This window comes from Pocillopora verrucosa, chromosome 1 (assembly GCF_036669915.1).
Source record: "Pocillopora verrucosa isolate sample1 chromosome 1, ASM3666991v2, whole genome shotgun sequence".
Taxonomy (NCBI): domain Eukaryota; kingdom Metazoa; phylum Cnidaria; class Anthozoa; order Scleractinia; family Pocilloporidae; genus Pocillopora; species Pocillopora verrucosa.
This window is the reverse complement of record NC_089312.1, coordinates 15,839,445-15,862,763: the sequence shown is the minus strand read 5'-3', so window position 1 is coordinate 15,862,763 and position 23,319 is coordinate 15,839,445. Positions and strand designations below refer to the sequence as shown.

The following is a 23,319-nucleotide window of genomic DNA, read 5'->3' as shown; positions in this document are numbered from 1 at the left end:
CTGCATTGCGTCGAACAATTTGCGTAAAGAAAGGCAAATACATCAACACTGTCGTTCAAACTTCCGTTTTTGCATCCTCAATATTTGAATAGTGTCGTCCGTTGTAGCACAGGATGAATGGATAGCGCTTTTTTTTTAGAAAAAGTTCCTGTTTGAAAGAATGATCTCGAACGCCTGTTTAAAACTAGCTTTCTATATTCGAATTCATAGCTGTGAAAGAAGGTGTTCGATCTTAACTGAAGTGAGGGAGCAGCAAAAGTCATACTTGTGGTATTCATCTCTTTATGGTATATAAAACGGCTACAATTTGATCAAACCAGATCTACTTTCAGTGTAATGTGGCTCACAATGTGCCAGGAAAGAGGCATAGTTTTGAACACTATGGCGCACGGCGGCGTGATATAAATGGACAGCTTCTTTCCAATAGAACATTTCATATTTGCATGGGCTAATGATCGGGTGCAGCTTTCTACGGACAGGTTTTCCATATACGAATTCATTTTTGCAAAAAGGTGTTTGATCCAAATTGAAGTGAGAGAGAAGCAAAGGACATATTTCAGATATTTATTTCTTCATGATAGGTTAAAAGTTGGGACCATGGAAAAACTAAGATTCATATTCAGAGAAATGTAGCTCATAATCTACCCGGTAAAAGAAAAGTTATTCAATAAATTTGTAATTAATAGTTAACTGGCAAATACTGCCCTACAGACTGAGAGGCTACAGACTGAGAGGCAGAAAATGAAAATTCTCAAACGCAATAACTGGTTTTTTCATGCCGTTTCTAATAAACAAAGATTTTTATGCGTCACAATCAATATGCAAGTGTTAGTCATTTACACTCAGTCCGCCAGGATTACAACAATTAAAACACTTTTCATATTTTCATATTCAGTAAATTGTGAAGGACACATCCCTTGAAGCGCTCACAAGTACACGGACACTGGAAATCTACTGAGAAATTATTTGAATTTTCATTTGCTGAGAAGGTAAGAAAAGGAAGCTTTCATGTAATCGAAATAAAGAAAGAGGTGCAGCACTTGGCAAAGTTTATATCAAATTTATGAAAAATGGAAATTGAGGTGAAAGCCTTATTTCCAGCAAAGTACTGTCTTTAAAGAAAAATAAGCTATTTGAAAATATTTATTAGATTTCCAGGTTGCATCGTGTCGTTTACAACAACTATGTGTCGTAAACAAGTTCTCCCAAGGCGACAACTTTGCAGACACAAATAGATTAATATTCTTGTTTCCTCTGCTCAGAAAAACATCAGATCAGGAAACAACACTGAAAGACCTGAACTAGCTAAGATCTGCACCGTTATCCCTTGCCTCACTTACGCCAACTTTTGAGAGCGGGTTTTTAATCTGAACTCACTCTTACAGAATACTTATTTGTACTATTACATCTTGCTATTTATAGCTTCCACAGCCTTCCACTTGTGTCACTTCTGTTATGGTTTATGTTACTCTTTTATCCATTAGCTTATTAGCAGCAGAAACTTCGCCATCAAAATGAACAACAGCTCCAGTGCATCAATACCAAATGGTAAGGATGGTATCCGGGACATTGTGATTATGTTTTTCAATGTCGTTGGTTTAGCTCCTGTAGCCTTTATAGCCAAACTTGTCAGCAACTGAAACACACACACTCAAAGCACCCGTTAAACATTGTCGCTTTAAGTGCTACGTTGGATTTTCATATTCATCAATGGCGGGAAGAAAATTTTCCAAGATAATTTGTTTTCGCTAGCTGGGGTCAATTATCATTCAGACAGTCCATGCAGACAGTCCACCATCGTCGCAATCGATCACTAAAAACTGAATATAAAGTAGAGAGGTGATTTAAGAGTGGGGTTTCTTAAAGAGTGGAATCCTTTGCTAGGCTAATCCTGCACTACTATATCCGCCGAAACCCTTTACCAAAGAATTTCCAATGATTAAAAAAAAGGGTCATAAACGTCCGAAAAAAGCTTTCTGCTTTCTCTTCCCGTTTGTAGTGGTAACTCGTATTAACGCAATTTTTGATTCCCTCTGCAGCATCAATCACCCCACCTACTGTTCCAGAAGGCACCTCTCAGGAATTCAAATTTGGTATAACATGTGCATATGCAGTTATTTTTACCATCGCTTTCCTTGGAAATTCAATTGGGTTGTACGTTGTGTTGAAGAGGTCTTCTTCTACCTGCGTCACGAACTTGTTTATCGCTAACATGACCGTGGCAGATCTGATGTTGACGTTTACAATGATGCCAGTTCAGGTGAATTACATTCATGGGGATCTTTCTTGGATTCCGGGAACACTGGGAAACGTGACATGCAAGCTGGTGTTCTACATCATCCCAGTTTCAATAGCTGCAACTGTGTTCACGATGATGTTTATTTCCTTCGATCGATTTTACGCCATATTCTATCCACTGAGAGAGAAGATCTTTCGCAAGCCAAAAATATTGTCCGCCACAATTTGGATTCTATCTTTAGTGCTGATGGTCCCATATCCTATGTTGTACCAAATAAAGTATAGACCTCAAGTGGACAAGCATTTATGTGTACAAGTGTGGCCATGGCAAAACAAAAACGATGTTTCAAATGCTGAAACCTATCGCGTACTTAGGATCTTTCACATCACGATTTTCGTTGTGCTGTACGCATGGCCCCTTACAATAACCGCCGTCATCTACTTCTTAATTTGCCGTAAACTATGGCTTCGAAAGATCCCAGGAAATGTGACAACTACCAATCGCGCTGCGGCTGAAAAATGCAAACGCAAAGTTGTGCGGTTATTAGTTGTAATCGTCTTGGTCTTTGCAATCTGCTGGTTCCCAAATTATGTTAATCATTACATTTGGTTCGTGCGACCTGAACTTGGAAATTCGTTGCCTCTTGAAGTACAGCTATGTTTCTTATGGCTCGCCCATGCAAATAGCGCAATAAATCCATGTCTATACATCCTGTTAAATAGCAAGTTTCGTAAAGAACTCTTCGCTACAATAGCTTGCCGTCCTCGTTAACGAACCAAGCTCTTTTTTCTGCCGGTTTCGAGAGAAATGACCGCATGAAGAATGTTTTAATAACTGGTGGTACAATGTGGAAAACGTTATATTTCGGTCGTGAGACGGTTTCTACATTACCACAAATTTTCTAGGGAGTGAGAACTCACTATTCCGACCAAGAATTTTGAACTGTCCTTGTAGATTCGGGTAAAAAGGTAGGAAGCGCCCTATGATACATATTTTTCGCGGAAATCGGAGAGCCCATCTCCCCAAACCAGTTCGAGGAGGGTGATCGGTACTGTTTCTACACAGTTGTAAATAGTTAATCAGAGAAGCAGAGAAGCGGAAATATCTCATTAAATGTATCATTTCTTATGGATGAGCATCAAAAACGCTCACATGTATCCAAATAGTCCTTCACCCTAGAAGCAAATAATGGCTGTCAAATTATGACCAATCAGATGCAAAACTAAAACCTTTCGCAATCTTGTCACACGTGTTTTCCGTGCGCTATAAAGGCTGGTTTCTCGGTTAAACACGTCAACATCTTGGTACGCGCCATTGATTTTCATGAAGCCCATACTTTTTTCAACTTATTAAAGGAACCAATTGACAGTTTTTAAGTTTAAAATATTTACCCTTAATGTTATAATATCATGCGACCTGAACTTAGGAATTCGTTGCCTGGTGAAGTACAGCTATGTTTCTTGTGGCTCGCCCACACAAACAGCGCAATAAATCCATGTCTATACATCCTGTTAAAATTATGTAGTAGTAGCAGGCTTTGTACAAGTCTTCTAAATCGGAAAACGTTCTAGTCCTTAATCTTTCAGGAAGAGCATTCCATTGGCTAAAATATGAGAAGGAACGTAGTCCATAGTTAGTGAGTCGTTCTACACTTATTAAGAGAAAACACGCGTGGTTGCCACACAAATGCAGTTTACATATTTCTCATATGTGTAGGAAACCAACTGAAGAATATTAAGTTTTGTAAACTAATACTGAAAACCTCACTAAATAGCAGGGTCCTGTAGTAAGAGATTTAATCATTTAATAAACATGTAAACCTAAGTATAAGCTTGTTAAGTGCTGCCAGCTTCTCACTGTTACGCATGCCACAAAAATGCCGTACTGAAGAGCAATAATAAAAGTGAAGCAGAATGAAGACCATTTACAAATTAGGACAGATTATCTCTTCAAATAATGTCGCGAAAGGGTAAAATTTCATTGAATTCATTATTCGTTTTCTACTAACAGATAAGTTAGGTGGCGGTCAAAATTGACTCCATTTCCTAAAGTTATCCTGGAAATATCTAACTTACTCTTTACTAGGACAGAAAATTGGTGGTCAAGGTGACTTGATAACTAGAGCCTGATTTTCCTTCCCGTTTGCAATCTTCCCATTCTGTTAGTGCTCCAGATTTTCCTTGTAAGAAAGTTTCTGTTTACACCAGCGATCTCGAACACATGCAGAAAGACTGGCTTTCTGTATACGAATTTATTCCTGTAAAAGAAAAGATTTGACTTGAATTGATGTGGGGGAGCAGCAAAAATCATATTGAAAGTATTCCTTCCTTCTTCGTGTGCAAAAAGCTGATAGATAAGCAAATCTGAAACTATGAAAGTGAAATTTGACACCGATAATCGTTGTAGGCATACTTATTAGCATTGTCACACAAACGACAGTCATTGCATTCTCCATATCGTCCATCGTGAAGTGAGATGAATGGACAGCTTTACCTTGATTACAGAGTGTCTTCCTGTCTCCAAATTTATTACTATAAAAAAGGTATATTATTTATACTAAAGTGATCATGAAGAGGAGCAAAAATTACGCTTTTGGTATTTATTTCTTTTAAATACGTTACGGTAATGGAAAAAGTAAGATTTGAAAAGATTCGTTTAACAATCGAGAGCTTCTTTAGTTGGAGATCATTTTCTTTAGACTTATGACCTTTATATGTGATTCAGGGGTGATATTGTGAGGATAAAATTGATGTTCGTCAGTCTCAGCTGTCAAAGGGGTGTTTTAATGTATAAGAACAAGAGAATATAAAAAGTTTATATTATCTTGGAAAGGAGAAGAGAAGGAAAAATATTTGAATTAGTTTCAGTAAAATGTGACACATGATGTGTATAGTTAATAACACATGTGTTACCACTGTCGCACAGAGTATTATCTTCGCATCTTCAACATTCGGATAAATATCGCCCATAACGAAGGGAGATAAATGAAAAGCGTCTCCTTCAGTAAGAACGTTCATTTTTTAGCTAATCAGAACACCAATACCTTTATACAGACTGGCTTTTTTGTTAAGAAACTCAATGCTTTAAAAAAGTCTTCGATCTGAATTGAAGTGATGGACCAACCAAATTCATTTTTTCTTCATATGAAAGAAATCAACTAAGAAAACGATTAGAACTAACTTTAGTGAAATATGACACAATTTGCATGAACTAAAGGCAGTTATATCAACACTGTGGTACAAACTACCGTTTTTGCATCCTTAATATTTCATTAGTGTCATCCGTTGTGGCGTAGGATGAATGGAGAGTGCTTTTTTAATATAAAGTTCCTGTCTGAGTAAATGATCCCGAACATCTGTTTAAAATCTGGCTTTTATGTATTTGAATTCATCGCTGTGAGAGAATGTGTTCGATCTAAACTGAAGTGAGGGAGCAGCAAAAGTCATATTTGTGATATTCATTTCTTTATCGGTATGTAAACCGTCTACAATTTGATCAAACCAGATCTACTTTCAGTGAAATGTGACACACAATGTACCGTCATTAATACTATTGCACGTGGCGGCGTGTTATAAATGGACAGCTTCTACCCAATAAGAACATTTCATAATTGCCTGGGCTAATGATCTAGTACAGCTTTTAACGGACAGGTTACCTGTAGACGAATTCATTTCTGCAAAAGAGGTGTTTGATCTAAATTGAAGTTAGGGAGAAGCAATATGTCAGATAATGACCAATCAGATGCAAGACTAAAGCTAATCGCGATCTTGTCACACGTGTTTTCCCCGCGCTATTAAAATTGGTTTCTCGGTTGAACACGTCAAGATCTAAGTACGTGCCATTGATTTTCATGAAGCCCATACTTTTTCAACTTGTGTTATGTACAAAGAAGCAATAGACAGATTTTAAAGTTTAAATTCTTTACATTTAACGTTATTATATCCATGCAGGTTTTGTACAGGTCTCCTAACTAAGAGAACTTATTAGTCTTTAATCTTTCATGAAGAGTATTCCATTGGCGAAAAATTTGAGAAAGAACGTAGTCCATAATTAGTGAGTCGTCCTACACTTATTAAGAGAAAACACGCGTGGCTGCCACATAAATTATAGTTTGTACAGCGAGTAGTGTTTATATTTCTCACATACGTAGGACACCGACTGAAGAATATAAGGCTATATAAACTAATATTGAAAGTTTTGAGTGCACCTATTGTAGAGTGAAGCTATTCAGTCATCCTTACTGAGTAGGGTCCTGTAGTAAGAGGTGTAATCATTTGATATAAACTTAACTATAAGCTTGTTAAGTGCTGCCAGCTTTCCACAGTAACGTATGCCACAAAAATGCCCTACTGAAGAGCAATAATAAAAGTGCAGCAGAATGAAGGCCTTGTACAACTTAAGAGAGATTATCTCTACAAATAACGTCGGGAAAGGGTAACTCACTCTTCACCAGCACAGAAAACTGGTGGTCAGGGTGACCAATAACTAGAGCCTGATGTTTCTTCGCGTTTGCAATCGTGCCATTCTGTCTGTACTCCAGAAATTCTTAGTAAGAAAGTTTCTGTTTGTGCAAGTGATCTTGAACACCTGAAGAAATGCTGGCTTCCTGTATACGAATTTATTGTTGTGAGAGAAAAGCGTTTGACTTGAATTGATGTACGGGAGCAGTAAAAATCATAACGAAAACATTCCTTTCTTCTTCGTGTGCAAAACGTTGATAGGTAAACAAACCTAAAACCATGAAAATGAAATTTGACACATGATCGGTGTAGCCATTATGAAGTCATACTTATTAACCCCTTAGCATTCAAGAGTGACCAGCATCTAATTTCTCCTTAACATATCCCTCCTGAATCAAACATAATAGTCATGAGAATAGAGGTGATGATCACCGACCAATTAAAGCAGCTCTTGACTGTAACACAAAGTCTCCTTGTCAGCCTCTTTGGAAATGTATGGAGAACAGTATGGAGAATATGCATACTGATACTAGGGGGTAAACGGTTAATATTGTCGCACAAACTACCATTATTGACACCTAAATATCGTCCATCGTGAACTGAGATGAATGGACAGCTCTTCCTTGATTAAACGGTTCATGTTTCGGCTTAATCTGGCACAGCTGCATACAGAGTGTCTTCCTGTCTACGAATTTATTGCTATAAAAAAGGGATATCATTAAACTAAAGTGATCACGATGAGCAGAAAAATTATATGTTAATACGTTACAAGTCGGTAATGGAGAAGATAAGATTTGACTTCAGTGAAATGAGGCTCACAATTTACCGAATAAAACTAACTTTGTGGCACATTTTTGTATCCTTAACATTTGAATAATGTTATTCAGACGTGAAATGAATGGGCAACACTTCGTTTATGTTTGAGCTAATTATAATGCTGTGGCACAGCCGTATGCAAACTGGTTTTTCGAATATAAAGTTTTTGCATGAATGGCATTCGATCTGAACTGAACTACTTAACCAGCAAAAAAATCATTTATGTATTAGGTATTCCTTTCGATAATACAAAGAATTCAAGGATAGACAAACGCTAGATCTTCAATGTCTAATGTTTTTGTTGATGATGATTTTTGTTAATGTTGAAATGTGACATACAATGTGCGTAATGAACGGCAACTTTGTTAACATTGTCGCGCAAAATACCGCTGTTGCGTCCACCATGACTGACTGCTTAAAATCGGGCTTTCTGTATTCGAGTTCATAGCTGTGAAAGAAGGTGTTCGATCTAAACTAAAGTGAGGGAGCAGCAAAAGTCATATTTGTGGTATTCATCTCTTTATGGTACGTAAAACGTCTACAATTTGATCAAACTAGATCCACTTTCAGTGAAATGTGACACACAATGTGCCAGGTAAGAGGCACATTATCACACATAGCGGCGCATTATAAATGGACAACTCCTTCCCAATAAGAAAATTTCATATCTGTCTGGGCTAATGACCTGGTACAGCTTTTTACGGACAGGTTTCCCATATACGAATTCATTTCTGCAAAAAGGTGTTTGATCTAGATTGAAGTGAGTGAGAAGCAAAGATCATATTTCAGATATTCATTTCTTCTTGATAGTTTAAAATTTGGGAACATGGAAAAGCTAAGATTCATTTTCAAAGAAATGTAGCTTATAATCTACCGATTAAAAGACATGTTATTCAAGAAATTTGTAATTAATAGTTTACAGGCGAATACTGCCCTGCAGTCAGAGAGGCAGAAAATAAAAAATTCTCAAACGCAATAACTGGATTTTCCATGCCGCTTTCTAATGAACAAAGATTCTGATGCGTCATAACCAACATCTAAGTGTTAGTCATTCAGACTCTGTCTGCCAGGATTACAACAATTAAAACACTTTTCATATTTTCATTTTCAGTAAATTGTGAAAGACACATCCCTTGAAGCGCTCATAATAACACGGACATTTGAAATCTACTGAGAAAAGATTTGGATTTTCATTTGAACAAGATTTACTGAGAAGGTAAGAAAGAGGAAGTTTCTATGAAATCGAAATAAAGAAAGAGATACAGCACTTGGCAAAGTTTATATCAAATTTTATGAAAAATGGAAATCAAAGTACTGTCTTTAAAGCAAAATAAGCTCTTTGAAATATTTATTATATTTCCAGGTTGCATCGTGTCGTTTGCGACAACTATGTGTCGTAAACAAGTTCTCCCAAGGCGGTAACTTTGCAGACACAAAAAGATGATTCCTGTTTGCCCTGAAAGACACTGAAAGACCTGAACCAGCTAGGATCTGCAGCGTTGTCCCTTTCATCACTTTCACCAACTTTTGAGAGTGTGTTTTTTATTCTCACAGAAATACTCATTTGCACTGTTACATCTTGCTGTTCATAGCTTCCACAGCCTTCCACTTGTGTCACTCCTGTTAAAATTATGGTTTATGTTGCTCTTTTATCCTCTAGCTTACTAGCAGTAGAAACTTCTCCATCAAAATGAACAACAGCTCCAGTGCATCAATGCCCAATGGTAAGGCGGACATTGTGATTATGTTCCTCCACGTCGTTGGTTTAGCTCCTGTAGCTTTTATAGCCAAACTTGTCAGCAAGTAAAACACCCGCACTCAAAGCACCCGTTTAATTTTAACATCGTCGCTTAAATCGCTCGTAGGTTAGATTTTCACATTCATCGAGAAAATTTGTTTTCATCAGCCGGGGTCAGCAATTATCACCAGTTTGTCATGCAGAAAGTCCATGAGCCATGGGAAAACTCAGTCCACTGTTTTTGCAGACGATCAACACTAACTGAACATAAAGTAGAGAGGTGATTTAAGGATGGGATTTCTCAAAAATTGGATTCCTTTGCTAAGCTAATCCTGCACTACCTACACCCACTGAAAACCTTTACCAAAGAAATTCTGATAATTTAAAAAAGGGTTGGGAAAGTCCGAAAACGGCTTTTTGCTTTCTCTTCCCGTTAGTAGCATTAACTTTTAATATTTAGGCAATTTTCGTTTCCTTCTGCAGCACCAACAGCCCTATTCAAAATTGGAATAACATGTGCATATGCGGTTATATTTACCATCGCTTTGCTCGGCAATTCAATCGGGTTGTTGGTAGTCTCACTCTACCAGCGCCATGAACTTGTTCATTGCTAACATGGCCATCGCAGATTTGATGTTGACGTGTACAATGATGCCGGTTCAAGAGAATTTCATTCATGGGGATGTTTCTTGGATTCCGGGAATATTGGGAAACGTTACATGCAAGTTGGTGTTCAACATTATCCCAGTTTCCATAGCGGCAACTGTGTTTACAATGATGTTCATCTCCTTCAATCGATTTTACTCCATATTCTATCCACTAAAACAGAACGTCTTTCGCAAGCCAAAAATACTATGCGCAATAATTTGGATACTATCTTTAGTGCTGATGGTCCCATATCTTTTGTTGCACCAAATAGAGTATGTACCTCAATTGAACAAGCATTTTTGTTTGCAAGTGTGGCCATGGCAAGACAAAAACGATATTACATATGCTGAAACCTATCGCGTACTTAAGATCTTTCACATCACGATTTTCGTTGTACTGTACACATGGCCTCGATAACCATTGTAGTCTACACCGTAATTTGTCGTAAATTGTGGCTCCGAAAGATCCCGGGAAATGTGACGACTGCCAATCTTGCTGCAGCTCAAAAATCCAAAGTTGTGCGGTTATTAATTGTAATCGTCTTGGTCTTTGCAATCTGCTGGTTCCCATCTTATATTAATCAATACATTTGGTTCGTGCGACCTGAACTTAGCAATTCGTTGCCTGCTGAAGTACAGCTATGCTTCTTGTGGCTAGGGCACGCAAACAGCGCAATAAATCCATGTCTATACATCCTGTTAAATAGCAAGTTTCGTGAAGAACTCGTCACTATAATAACTTGTTATCCTCGTTGATAGTTTCTGTAGGTTTTACCTATTATTACCTATTATTACCGTGACATAAACAACTCACATGGTGGAACCATGTGGGATGCGATTTCGTTTGGCACGCGTGACGGCAACATTTCATCAGAGAACTCATTACATATTCCGATCGATTGTTGTAGCTGCTTTAATGGTTAGTTAAGATCGCGGAAAGCGTGAAGTGAACAAACCAGTCTGGGGAAGGGAGTCGGGAAGAAATATAAGACGCCGTATTTTGCTTGCCCTACCCCTTTTTCCTCCAGTAGTGTGCTATATTCTCACTTCTGTCTCCCTGGTGTATTATACTATTGCAAAGGTTACTTACACTTAAAGTGCTCACACGTATTCAAACTGATAGTGTTCCTTCCTTGACGGCTCACGGAACATTAGTGAAAGCGGAAACGAGCGAGCGAGCAGTCTCGCTTTTCGTCAATACAATCTATTAAAATGATCACCTACTCATAATGTCTTTAATTGTGAAATGATGTCGCCAGTTTTTTCTTTTTAAGTGAGTTAATGTCTGGCTTGATTCATTCTTTAACCATTTCATGAACTTTGACAATTGATGAAAGGGTAACGAAATGTAAAGTTAATTTAAATAAAAACTCCCTTTAAATAACATTCAATCCGCATATGTAATACATACAAGACCGCGGCCATTCATGAGGCGTTCTTCAATTATTTAGTTTCGAAAGTAATCCTGGATTTGTTTGGATTTACTTTACTTCGATTTTGTGATTGGTCCACAAAACTCGCGTCACTTTCTCAACCAATTGATGCAAAGCTACAACCAATTGCGATCTTGGAACTCGTGTTTTCCTGTGCTTCAAGCAGTTTGGCTGTTTTTACTTCAAGCTCCCATTGTCTAATGCTGATGATGTTAACTTTTGTCATAATTTACCGTTGATCACTTTGACTTTGGTTGTTCTGTCGAAGAATGCTCTAAATAGATCCTTAGCCCTTTCACTCCCAAGATCTCATAAGCAATTCTCCTTACTGTCTCCCATACAATTCTTGTGATGTTAGTTGCGAGAATTTGGGTTTGGATCAACTGATAATCCCCTAATTAATATTTTTCCTTATTCTTCTCTTGTATGCTTGATAAATATATGTTATTTGCCGGCTGGGAGGTCCGTATGGTGAAAAACTGTGACCGAGGTTTTGAAAATACTGCCCGAGGCCGTAGGCCGAGGGCAGCATTTTCAAGACTGAGGAAAAAAATGAAAAAATTTATCCGAAAGAACCCGAATGATTTAGGGCTGTAAATACGGCAAGATCTTCCATAAACTGAACAATTTTTGAGTGAGTAAATGGTAGTTAAAATAGAGGTGATGCAAATTAAAGAGAGATGCCTCAGCGAAACATTTTCATTTCCGTAACGATAAAGGTGATTTAAAAGGCTTCCAAACAAACTTTGAAACATTATTTTTACAAGTATCTGTCACAATCTGACACCTGTCAATTAGAGAGCGCGCAAGAAAAAAAAGCGTAGGAACATTTGAAAAACATCAGACAGGACTGACTGACTGATCAGAACTAGTTTGGCAAGATCTGTCACGACAATGTTTTCTTCAAAATCAGTCAATGATCTAACGGAAAGTATTATTCACTCTCATCGACCATTCATTCATGTACGAAGATTTACCTCTGTTCATTAAGTAAACGGCGAGGAAAGTAATTGTGAGTAAATTCAATTTTTTTACTTTGAAGTTGTGAGAGTTTGCTCGTTTGTTTGCTGCAATGGCGTGTGTGACTCTGGTCTTTCCTTCACGAAAACTAAATTCGAACGGCACACTCCAACGAGACACAAGGGAATTTAATGCGGCCTTTTCTCAAAAAATTCCTTCAATTTCTGTTGTGCAATTTACGGTACAAATGTCTAAATTGAACGGAATTGGAAAGACTCACCGGGAGCGTATATTTGTTGTAGAACTTAAATTAAAACTTCGCTCGCTCTTTCACTACGAATAAATTGCTCGAGAAAATTCAGATATTAAATGAATGAAAGTTCCATCGTTCAGTTTAACTGTAACCAAATACTTCACGTTTCAACTTTCTGGGTACTTTTGGTGAACGATTAAAATTAATTGCAGACGGGTTTTAGGCCGCTTGTCAACCAACGTAATGACACTATTGTTTATTCAAATTCATTCTGAAACCAATATTTTTCTGTCAACCAAAGTGATTTGATAGAGAGAAAAGAGAGGATTCATAAGTTATTTATCGGCTTGAGGTAGTGACCGATGTGTTTGCTTAAAAATACTGCCCAGCCGGAAAACGAGGTATATTTATGAAAAATGGCAACGAAAGTTGGGATGTACTCGGCGACTCACGAAAGCGTTACCGTGGCCCGTGGGCAGAGATAGGAAAATACTGACCGGGTAAAGAACCAATCAGATTTCAGGATTCGTTACCGTGCCCTCTAAAAAAACAATAATGCATTGATATTGTAAGGAGAAATTCGGTCAGTAATGGGAGTTAAAGGATTAAGGCGTTTATATTAGAGAGGTTGGCCAAACGTTTATACGGGAGGCGTGATTAGTGCCAAAACTAATATGTGATGCTTGAATCTACAGAAAGGCGAGCGTGATTCGTGAATTTATGAACCAATGTAAGGCGTGATTTGACCTCCTGAAATTTACGTGACCCGTGACTCTTGAATTCATTTCGTGAAAACCTCAAGATTTTCCAGAAACCCTCTGAACAAGAAGAGAGAGTTGAATTTTCCCTTTTATATGCGTAACGCGTAAATTTTTCTGGCATTCGTGCATGGAACGTGATCAGGAACCCCCTCCCCCCTTCTCCCTCTTTTACTATCCTCTTAATACTTGCCCCAGGTCACCTGTAAATTTTAATCACTCGCCCACTTCATCTGTTCCCACTGAACTTTGAGGAAATGATTGCTACCTAGACTACGAATACAAGAGGGTGATAATCTTTCAAGCTTTCGGTCTGGTTGAAGTATTCCCAAACTTTAGATAGGACCTAGTGTACAATTTTTTTGGGTCAATTAATTTGGTTTTAAACATCACACTAAATTAAGATCCAAACTTAAATTCACAAAAGATTCATGAATTTTGGTTCTTACCATCAGCCCACGGGAAAAAATGTCCAGAATTAGAAGATCATTCATAAAGAGCATCTTATCATACCACTGAGTTCATTTCATATCGATGATAGTATCATTTATCCCCGACGGGATCTATAAATAAATCATGGAACTATCATTGTTCTGTATACGCAACTAGTTCAAAATTCATCAGTGGTGTGCGCAAATGGCTTGTAAGGATGCAATATAATCTGTGGAACATCACATGGAGTAAATCTGTCCATATTTTATGGATGATCCAATGAAATAGGTCATTTCTTGATTTTTGTTGAGACAGCTGTGTCGCTCACTATATTCGCATAGTCGTCACATGCTGCGAGCGTCCTTGAGAGTTGACGATCTTGCCTCGTCCTAAAATTGCCCCATTCAAAATTCTTAACAAGATTTTTGGTCAAAGGTAAGTGTAGTTTTCGATTCTCATTAAAAATATAAGGATACTCTCTCGTGACTTCAGGGCCTTTCGAACAAAATCATAACAGCGTCAAGCTTCCTTTGTTTCACAATTACCAGTGGGTGTTGAGGCAAAGAAAGGCAAAATCGAGTTGTTTTGTCCCTTGATCCTTCAAATACTGAGCTGATCATGATAACAATGGTGTGGGAAAAATAATTCGAAATACCGACTTGAGATGATTTATTTCCTAATTTTCCTTTTTTTTTCTTTTTTTTTTCCGCAAAATCAACAAATACCCAAGAAAGAGATTTTTGATGGCGTCTCAACTTGACATCCATTAGCTGATCAAACTCAAAGTACGATGATTTTATGACAACAGATTTCGTAGCGAAAAATTTCATTTCTCTCATATAATTGTCGAGCAGCTGTTTTAAAACGACAAACAGCTAAAAATTGAGCGACCACGGCGATTATAGGAACACTAACCACAAGTCAAATTAACATAATCAAAAGCCTAAAAGGATCGTAGATCCTAGGCCCCTGCCTGTGTCCTCTACCTGCACAGCAGAAGGTCAGCAGGGGGTTATTTTTCCTGCTCATAGCTCGCCAGCGGGAAATTTGGTATTCTTAAACAACCTGATATCGCTTCTTCCTTCAACCGAAAGATATAAACAAAGTATCAATCAAGCAAGGCAACTGATGTACCTTTTTTATTCCTGTGGTGGCTGTTATTCAGGAGATCTTGTGTTTGTTTGGAAAAAGCTCGCTAACAGGAACTTGTCCCGCATTACCAAGCTAGCATCAATCTTTGACCGTTGTGAACAACAAATCAGTCGAAGTACGTAGTAGCTTGTTTCTCGATCGCAAATACTTTTACGATGGGGTTTGACTCAAAAAATCCAGAAAGACAAGAGGACAAGTACATTTGAATGATTCCTCTCTTCATTTAAATATAGGATCATTAAACTGGTTTAAAAGAAATGTAAGATTTGAAGCTTTGTTGACTGAAGTGGCGTTCAAAGAAAACAATACTTCATGTGCATTCAATTTGAGTTAGTTTGGGGATAATCTTTCAGACTAAACAAGGTGGGAGATCAAATCCGTTCATCATAAGCCGTCATTAAGATTGGATTGCTGTTTGTCAGCACAGTAACGGTAATTAATGACTGAACGCTATGAAAATGAAATCATTTTCTTGGCAAACGAAGCATTATCCAAGTTCCTATCTACTATGTACAGAGGAATAAACTGATCCATTTCTTTAGAAAAAAAAAATCTCGCGGACTAATAGCAGCTCAGAAAAATGGTTTCTCTGTTGAGCAGATTTAATCAAATGAAGTTTTCATTCAACTGGAACTGCTTACGTAAAAAGACGCCATCAAGTTTGCATAAATCATTCTTTAATAACAAAGTGACCCATACTGTCACGTCTATCAATAAGACCATGAGTTCGCTTGTGTAAATTGTCGAAAATAACCTTTTTATCCTCCTAATCTGAATTATGCAGGACTACGCCAACCCAGAGATGCCAAGCTATTTCGGTATGGCGAATGACACACATCCAACGAATGCAAATGGTAACGCTCTGATTTTAAAAAAAATTATATCATATTTTTATGTCCGTCGATCTTACGTCAAGATATTTGTACTATTATTTGCATGCTCGATTTGCATTTTTCATTTATCCGTTGATATAATTGTATACATCTAGTCGTACGAAAATAGAGCTAAATAACAGTTCATAAGTTTGATAGATTTAGCCTGAATTTAAAACTTTCTGTAAACCCTCTACATCCTTAGCCATCTCTTAGTTATCAGTTCTTCATATGTAGTGTTTATTTTCAATCTAAAAGCTATCTTTTCGAAGCTGAGAATGTTGATCATGACGTATATTCTTTTACATCTGTTACCTTAATCGTAATTGCTATGGTTATGATTATCATTATCATTACCCTTAGCATCACCGTCATCATCGTCAACATCTGCCATGTCACTCTCAGCTGATAACCTACGCCCAGAGTGCAAATATTACTTGCTTATATGTGACACCCATTGTTTCCTCTTATTCTTCAGACACAAAAGTCCTTCCTGACCAGAACTCAGTTACCACAAAGCTGCTATATCCCACTGGCCTGAAAATTGGCATGACCCTTGCATACGCTGTGATTTTTGTCTTCGCATTACTCGGCAACTCCTTCGGGTTGTTTGTGGTACTCAAGAAATCATCGCCCGTCGGCAGAATCACGAGCCTATTCATCGCTAATATGGCCGCGGCAGATCTCTTGCTAACATGTACGGTGATGCCATATCAGGTTGCTTATTTTTACAGAGGAGGAACGTGGTTCGGAGGAGCATTTGGTACCGCAACTTGTAAACTTTTTTCCTACGTTGTCACTGTTTCCATAGCAGCAACGGTCTTAACAATGTTAGTTATCTCGATTGATAGATTCCATGCAATATTCTATCCACTAAAAAGAAGATTATTTCGAAAACCAAAGATCTTATCGACCATAGTTTGGTTGTTATCACTTATATTGATGATTCCATACCCTCTTTATTCTGTTGTCGAATTAAACACAGGACAAAACGCATACAAGTGTTCCCAGCTTTCATCAAAAACAGACCAAGACGTTATTAAGATCTTCCATGTTTGTCTTTTTACTACCCTTTATGCATTACCTCTTTTCTTTTTGGTTTTGCTTCATCTTTTGATCTGCCGAAAGTTGTGGCTTCGCAAAATCCCAGGAAACGTGTCGCGTGACAGTCGAACTGCTGCTGACAGATCTAAACGCAAGATTGCGCGGTTGTTGATCATAATTGTCGTACTGTTTGCGCTCTGTTGGTTTCCAACGTATGTCAATCACTACTTTTGGTTCATCCGCCAAGAATCCAAGCTACCTATTGGGTTCGAGTTCTTTTTCTTGTGGTTAGCGCACGCAAACAGCGCCATAAATCCATGCCTTTACATAATGTTTAATGATCATCTTCGTTCTACACTGATTTCCACTCTAAAATCATGTTTTTGCCGAAGATGTCCCTGTTTTAAACAAGCTTATCGACCGATTGTTCGTCTGTACCAAGCGAAAAAGACAACCGTGGTATAACAAATATGGATTTAGTTCCGCTTATCGAACCCTCCTGTGATTAAGACGAATTTAATTCAGCCCAACTGTCATAAAGTACTGTGGCTTTAACAGCACTTAAAAAAAATTCGTTTGCCTTTGTAACTGCCCTATGGGAGGGGAATATCAAAACGGCCACTCAACATGGCTAAAAGTTTATCTACTAAAGCTGACATGAGCCAGTTTCTTAAGTAATACTGTTGAGAAAAAAAGATGATAATCAAAAACAATTTCGCGGTTTCTTGAGGGGACTCTTCGTTATATGCCCTACGAAGCTGGACAAGTTTTATGATAATGATGTACGTACGTGTATTAGCTTTCTTGTAAACACTAGATGTTAGAATTGCTTAGCTCAAACTTAATAAACGAAGAGATGTCTTGATTTTCGTTTGATTCTTTTTGTCAAATGTTATCTCGTCAATTTGTCCCAGATACCTATGATTACCTGAATTTGTATTGAAATTAGCCTGTGCTTTTGCTAGTTTGCCTTAAAAATTATCGGATATTTTATTCCTGAATTAACCTCGCCTTAATTATCGGACACGAGGGGAGAAGGAAGATTGTATCGACTGTAAAATCTGGTGAGAAAAGAGATGCGGATGAAAACTTCTTGATTATTCAGTCATTGAAACAAGTTAGGCCTGCGGAGTTACGGATCATGAATGCCAATGCATAGTTGCATACACAGGAGAAATGTGTAGTACATTACAGTTTAATAAAAAATGCCCATGATTTCCACACATGTATCAGGTTTTGACATTAATGTATTTTAAATATGGAATAACTATCATAGCAGACCACTCCTTCTTCCACTTTCTGACCAGACTCGTTAAACACTTAGCTAAATACTTCCTATCGATGGATTTACACCATAGTTTCTTGGTACAGTCCACGCGGACGGTTTTGACAGGCACTAGCGACAGGTTCCATACAAAAAGCTCTGTCTTCACGTTGTCTTGCGGGTTGCTTGTTTGTTCGAAATTCTGTCGGTATAGACTTCTGTGGAGAGGGGTGATTTGCACATGCACTTATTGCATGGAAGGGTGACCTGAGCAGTGCAATAGATACGTTAAGGCATGCACAACGAAATCTTTTGTTAAAAGCCATGTACAATAAAGGGTTTATAGCACTGTTTGAATGTGACACCCAAAACAACAAGTAACCTGTTAATTTGGGAATTTTGGCCTGTTTTGAAAGGAAAAAGTAATGCATCACGTGTGCGGGTAACCAGCACAACGTGAATGCCAAGACAATGATCATTAACATTTTGACAACGCTCCGCCTCCGTAGTTCACTTGCCGTCCTGGAGTTGGTTCCTCGCGCATTGCGAAACCACAAGCGTCGAGCAGTGATGATGTTCAGGAAAGATATTCCTAGGAGGGGGAGGACATAAAACAGGACGAACAAGATGATGTAGAATATCTTCAAGACTGGCAATACCTCTTGAGGGTCGTCTGTCCATGGCAAACCTTGCAGACAAAAATGGGACCCCCTATAGTGAACAACGTTGAAGAGGAGCAGATAAGGACTCATAGAAATCAAAGAAATGAGCCAGATTACTGCTGTTAACGTTTTACCGTTTCGGAGCAAGGTTTGACGCAGTGGACAATAGATGGCGCAAAATCTTTCAAGAGAAATAACCACCATTGTTATTATGGATGCAGCAATAGAAACAGGTAAGGCGTAGAAAATTGCTTTGCACGTGACTGTGCCAGCAGGACCTCCAAACCATTGGTTTGGCTTGAAAAACATGTGCAGTACTGAGTATGGCATGATAGTCAATGTCACTAACAAGTCAGCGATTGCCAGGTTCTTGATCAAAAGATTGGTTAATTTTCTAGTGACTGCTTTGACGAAGACCACGTACAATCCGATGGCGTTTCCAAATAGCGCCACTATAAAGATCACAACGTAAAACGAAATTACCAGGATCATCTGAGAGTTTGACAAAAGCTGTTCACCAACGGATGGCGCATCATCGGTGGAATTCATCCCTTGAAAAATGAAATGCAAAAAAATTTCATCGATCATTTTAGGAGCGTCACTTTCGAGTCATTTTCAACTTTTTTATGATTTGAGGATTATATGAATATATCGAAAAATAACAAAACTCTTTGGACCATCGTTGTAAGCTCGTCAAGAATTTCTTTTGTGAGCAATTAAGAGAAATTTATAGCTGCAACCCAAGCTTTCAGAAATGCCAGGGCCATGAATTTTATAAGGCCTTCTTCATTGAGTCGGTAAAATATAGAAGTAAAAAGCCTTCGCCCGATGTTTTGGCGTGACTCAATTGTATTACTTATCCTATTTTACCGGCGTTGATATCGTGCCTCTGGTTTCCATAGATATTTGAGAGGTCAAACATGATGTTACTCGAAACGTCAACAGTACAAATTGATCACAAACTGCCCATTTTCAGCCGTCTGTACACTAAAATGATGAATTGCATTGGCTATGAATAAGAGAAATTGCATGTGCTAAAAAATTGCAGGCAAATTTAGTCTTAAAATAAAAAGTATCGGTGCTTTTTGATAGTCGAAAAAACACCCGAGTTTCTTTCGCCACTAACAGCTGTTTTGGGAAATGTTCTCCCACGGAACGGTGGAAAGCGTACACAACGGTTCCTTAAGATCATATACGAAAAGGTTCATGTTAAAGCTTGATTGACTTTAGGATTGACTTGGCTTTGTCGTATTCCGCAATCAAAGAGTATTCGAGCGGTATTTCTTACTATTTCTTTCCAACAAAAGGTTCTTTTCTTCAATTTTGTATCTAAGAACAGAGGCGTAGATATAATTCCTGTATGCGACAGGAATATTGTTCTATTTCAATGAGATACTTATTTTTTTCTAAATATAATTATTTTCATTCCTTATATTTGAATACTGCCAGAGATATGCTAAATCTTCCTAACAAAACAACTCAGTCTTAAGCTCAACCCCGGTAATTTCCTCAAGCGCGATTTATTATTGAGTTCTGTAACAATTCTCACTCAAAGCCTTGACACTCTTCTAAATTTGGTTCTTTTAAATTGAGTGTAAATATTTGGTTATCTCTTTTGGTGCTATCATATGTAATTGAACTTTGATGGATTTTATAATGAAAATAAATTTCCCATATAAATAGAAACAGAAGACGCGAGGGGACGTCAATTGGCAATGGCCAGCGTGCCATTACAATACTTGAAAAAAAGAAGTGAACGGAGTTGATCAGAGCATTGATTCAGTGTAATACGCTCAGGTAAGATATAGACAAATCTCACCTCTCTTGATATTTTCCTAAGTAAACTCTATGCGGCGCTGTCGAAGCAAAAGTTATCACGTTGAATCATGGGACATAAATGATAAAACATCGTTTTTTGTTTAAATAAAGTGATTATTGTATCAGCAGACACGTTTCTTTGCGCTGGTGTTGTAAATGAATGTCTAACGAACCGTTTGAACTGAGGTTATTTACGGTCAGGATCTACGCCATCATATTCTTTGCCAAAGTGGTATGGAGCCTGTACCAAGGACCGCCAGTGAAGTTGGAGGCAAATTTAAGTAGAGTGAGTTGAGTTTTTATGAGTGTGTAAAAAAACTAGCGACACAGGTGTTTGCAGCAAGACACAATGTAATCATTTTACCGAAGAAATATTAGCATTTTAGTACTTCCCCTTCCGAAATTCTCACCAGTTTTAAGAAAATAACCATGGTCGAATATTACTGGCAATTGGTTGTTTTCTTTCATAGTTTATAGATATATTTTATAATTGCTGTGAAAAACAGTCAGAGCCCCGGCTGAATGACGCCCCACCTGATCAGCTCAGCTGCGGTTTTTCAACTTCTTATGCAAGAATATTTAATTTGACACTGAAGCTCCTGATGTTTTAATAATCGTCAGCTATTTCGTTAGCATTTGGCGGGGGCAGAGGCGGGGGTGGGGGCGCAAATATAGGGGTTGGGGGTGAGAAGTTAAGAGGGGTGACCGTTACCTCCCCTACCCTTCCCCAATATGGAGTAAATTTTTCAATTCGTGCTTTGCAAACTAGCGAAAAATAATCTCCCAACGGTATGTATTATCAAGGGACTTGGAGTGAGTATTCTAAGAGAGCATCCTCAAGTTTGTTTCAGTGCCGCACACTTTTTCGCCTATGTCATATTTTTAAAAAGGGAGAAGAAAAAGAAATATAAAATAATATTTATTCATTAACTTGAATTTTTGTCGATTCGTACAGTTTTTCGGGCTTGATCGTATTTTTCGAAGATCGCTGTTTTTATTTTTCGATGAATTATTCATTTTTACATTTTTTTTCTCTATTTTAACAACAACAAATCTTTTTTTATGATGCAAAGAAAGGAGAAAACGGAGGAGGGCATGCCCTGTTAGTCAACCTACACTTTTCCATATATCTAAGCAAAAAGATGCAAATATTAGAAAGGAGAACTGGCTATGGATAAGAGAGCTTACGTTTGCTAAAAAATGCAGGAAAATTTAATCAACGTAAAAGTGTCACTGCCTTTTTGATGGTCGAACAAACACCCGAGTCCTTTTGCCACTAACAGCTGTTTTGGGAAATGCACCTCCACGGAACGGTGGAAAGCGTACACAAGGGTTCCTTAAGATCATGTACGAAAAGGTTTATGTTAAAGCTTGATTGACTTGAATATTGAATCGGCCTTGTCGTATTCCATACTCGAAGAGTATTTCTAGCATTATTTCTTACTATTTCTTTTCAGCCAAAGGTTCGTCCCTTCAATTTTGTATCTACGAATGGAGATACAGATATAATTCCTGTATACGACAGGAATACCGTTCTATTATCTCCTCTAATGTAATTATTTTCATTCCTTATATTTAAATACTTCCAGAGATATGCTAAATCTTCCCAACAAAACAACTCAGTCTTTAACTCAACCCCGGTAATTTCCTCAAGCGCGATTTATTATTGAGTTCTATAACAATTCTCACTCAAAGCTTATACACTCTTCAAAATTTGGTTCTTTTAAAATGAGTGTAAATATTTGTTTATCAATTTTCGGTGCTATCGCATGTAATTGAACTTTGATGGGTTTTATAATGAAAATAAATTTCCCGTATAGACAGAAACTGAAGACGCCACGCTAAGTCAATTGGCAAAGACCAGCATGCAATTACGACACTTGGAAAAAAGAAGTAAACTGAGTTGATCAGATCATCAATTCGGTGTAATACGCTTAAGTAAGATACAGTCAAATCTCACCTCTCTTGACGTTTTTCTAAGTAGACTCAACGCGCCGCTGTCAAAACAAACTTATCAAATTGAACCGGGGGACATAAACGATAAAATATTCTTTACCAACGTGGTATGGAGCCCGCACTAAAGAACACTCGTGAATCTGTGAGGCAAATTTAAGTCGCGTGAGTTGAGTTTTCATGAATATTTTAAAAACATAGTGAGACAGGTGTTTGCAGCAAAACACAATGTAAACAGTTTACCGAAGAAATACAAGCATTTTAGTTACTTCCCCTTCCGAAATTATCACCATTTACAAGAAAATAATTGAGGTCCAATGTTATCAACAATTGGTTGTTTTCTTAGTTTAGTCAATGTCAGTTTTCTAGTTTATCGTTTATGTTTATAATTGCTGTGAAAAACAGTCAAGGCCTCGGCTGAATGACGCCCCACCTGATAAGCTCAGCTGCGTTTTTTCAACTTCTAATGCAAGAAAATACAGGTATCATATTTTTAACTGGACGTCAAAGCTCCTGGTGTAATAATAATCGAAAGGTAAGTGGTTAGCATTTGGTGGGGGCGGGGGCGGGGCGGTTTGGGGTGAGCATTTACGAGGGTGTCGTTACCCCCCGCCCTTCCCCGGTGTGAAATGTTCAATTCGTGCTTTGCAAATTAGCGAAATATACATACCAATAATTTATATTGGTATGAGTATTTGAGGATCACTTTTTTATTTTTTGATGAATTATTCATTTTCATTTTTTCTTCCATTTTAACAACAACAAACGTTTTTTTATGATTGTAAAGGAAGGAGAAAATTAATGGAGGGTACGGATGC

General features: G+C 37.8%; 2 protein-coding genes and 2 pseudogenes across 3 annotated transcripts; 3 read left to right on the top strand and 1 right to left on the bottom strand.

Moving 5' to 3' along the window:
* Positions 1–1,514: 1,514 nt before the first annotated feature.
* Positions 1,515–3,183, top strand: LOC131789233 (prolactin-releasing peptide receptor-like; annotated as a pseudogene).
* Positions 3,184–8,101: 4,918 nt separating this feature from the next.
* Positions 8,102–10,656, top strand: LOC131789231 (QRFP-like peptide receptor; annotated as a pseudogene).
* A 1,562-nt stretch (positions 10,657–12,218) lies between these two features.
* On the top strand, positions 12,219–17,628 carry LOC131789326 (orexin receptor type 2-like). 2 transcript variants are annotated; one of them, XM_066172680.1, is made up of 3 exons: positions 12,219–12,345; positions 15,673–15,742; positions 16,239–17,628. In XM_066172680.1, exons 2-3 carry the CDS (start codon positions 15,691–15,693, stop codon positions 17,267–17,269), a joined length of 1,083 nt encoding a protein of 360 aa, XP_066028777.1. In that variant the 5' UTR covers positions 12,219–12,345; positions 15,673–15,690; the 3' UTR covers positions 17,270–17,628. The 2 variants fall into 2 exon arrangements, with proteins under 2 accessions (XP_066028777.1, XP_058962407.1); XM_059106424.2 differs by lacking the exon at positions 12,219–12,345 and adding an exon at positions 14,056–14,171.
* A 523-nt stretch (positions 17,629–18,151) lies between these two features.
* On the bottom strand, positions 18,152–22,587 carry LOC131789230 (tachykinin-like peptides receptor 86C). The gene is made up of 2 exons (XM_059106309.2): positions 22,509–22,587; positions 18,152–19,281 (listed from the first exon to the last, which is right to left on the bottom strand). Exon 2 carries the CDS (start codon positions 19,277–19,279, stop codon positions 18,152–18,154), a length of 1,128 nt encoding a protein of 375 aa, XP_058962292.2. The 5' UTR covers positions 19,280–19,281; positions 22,509–22,587.
* Positions 22,588–23,319: the final 732 nt, after the last annotated feature.

What these genes read in the sequence shown, in the direction of transcription:
- LOC131789326 (XM_066172680.1), top strand. Translation starts at nt 15,691, where the DNA reads ATGCCAAGCTATTTCGGTATGGCGAATGACACACATCCAACGAATGCA. An exon ending in ACATCCAACGAATGCAAATG is followed by an intron (nt 15,743 to 16,238) that starts GTAACGCTCTGA and finishes CTTATTCTTCAG; the next exon opens with ACACAAAAGTCCTTCCTGAC.
- LOC131789230 (XM_059106309.2), bottom strand. Translation starts at nt 19,279, where the DNA reads ATGAATTCCACCGATGATGCGCCATCCGTTGGTGAACAGCTTTTGTCA.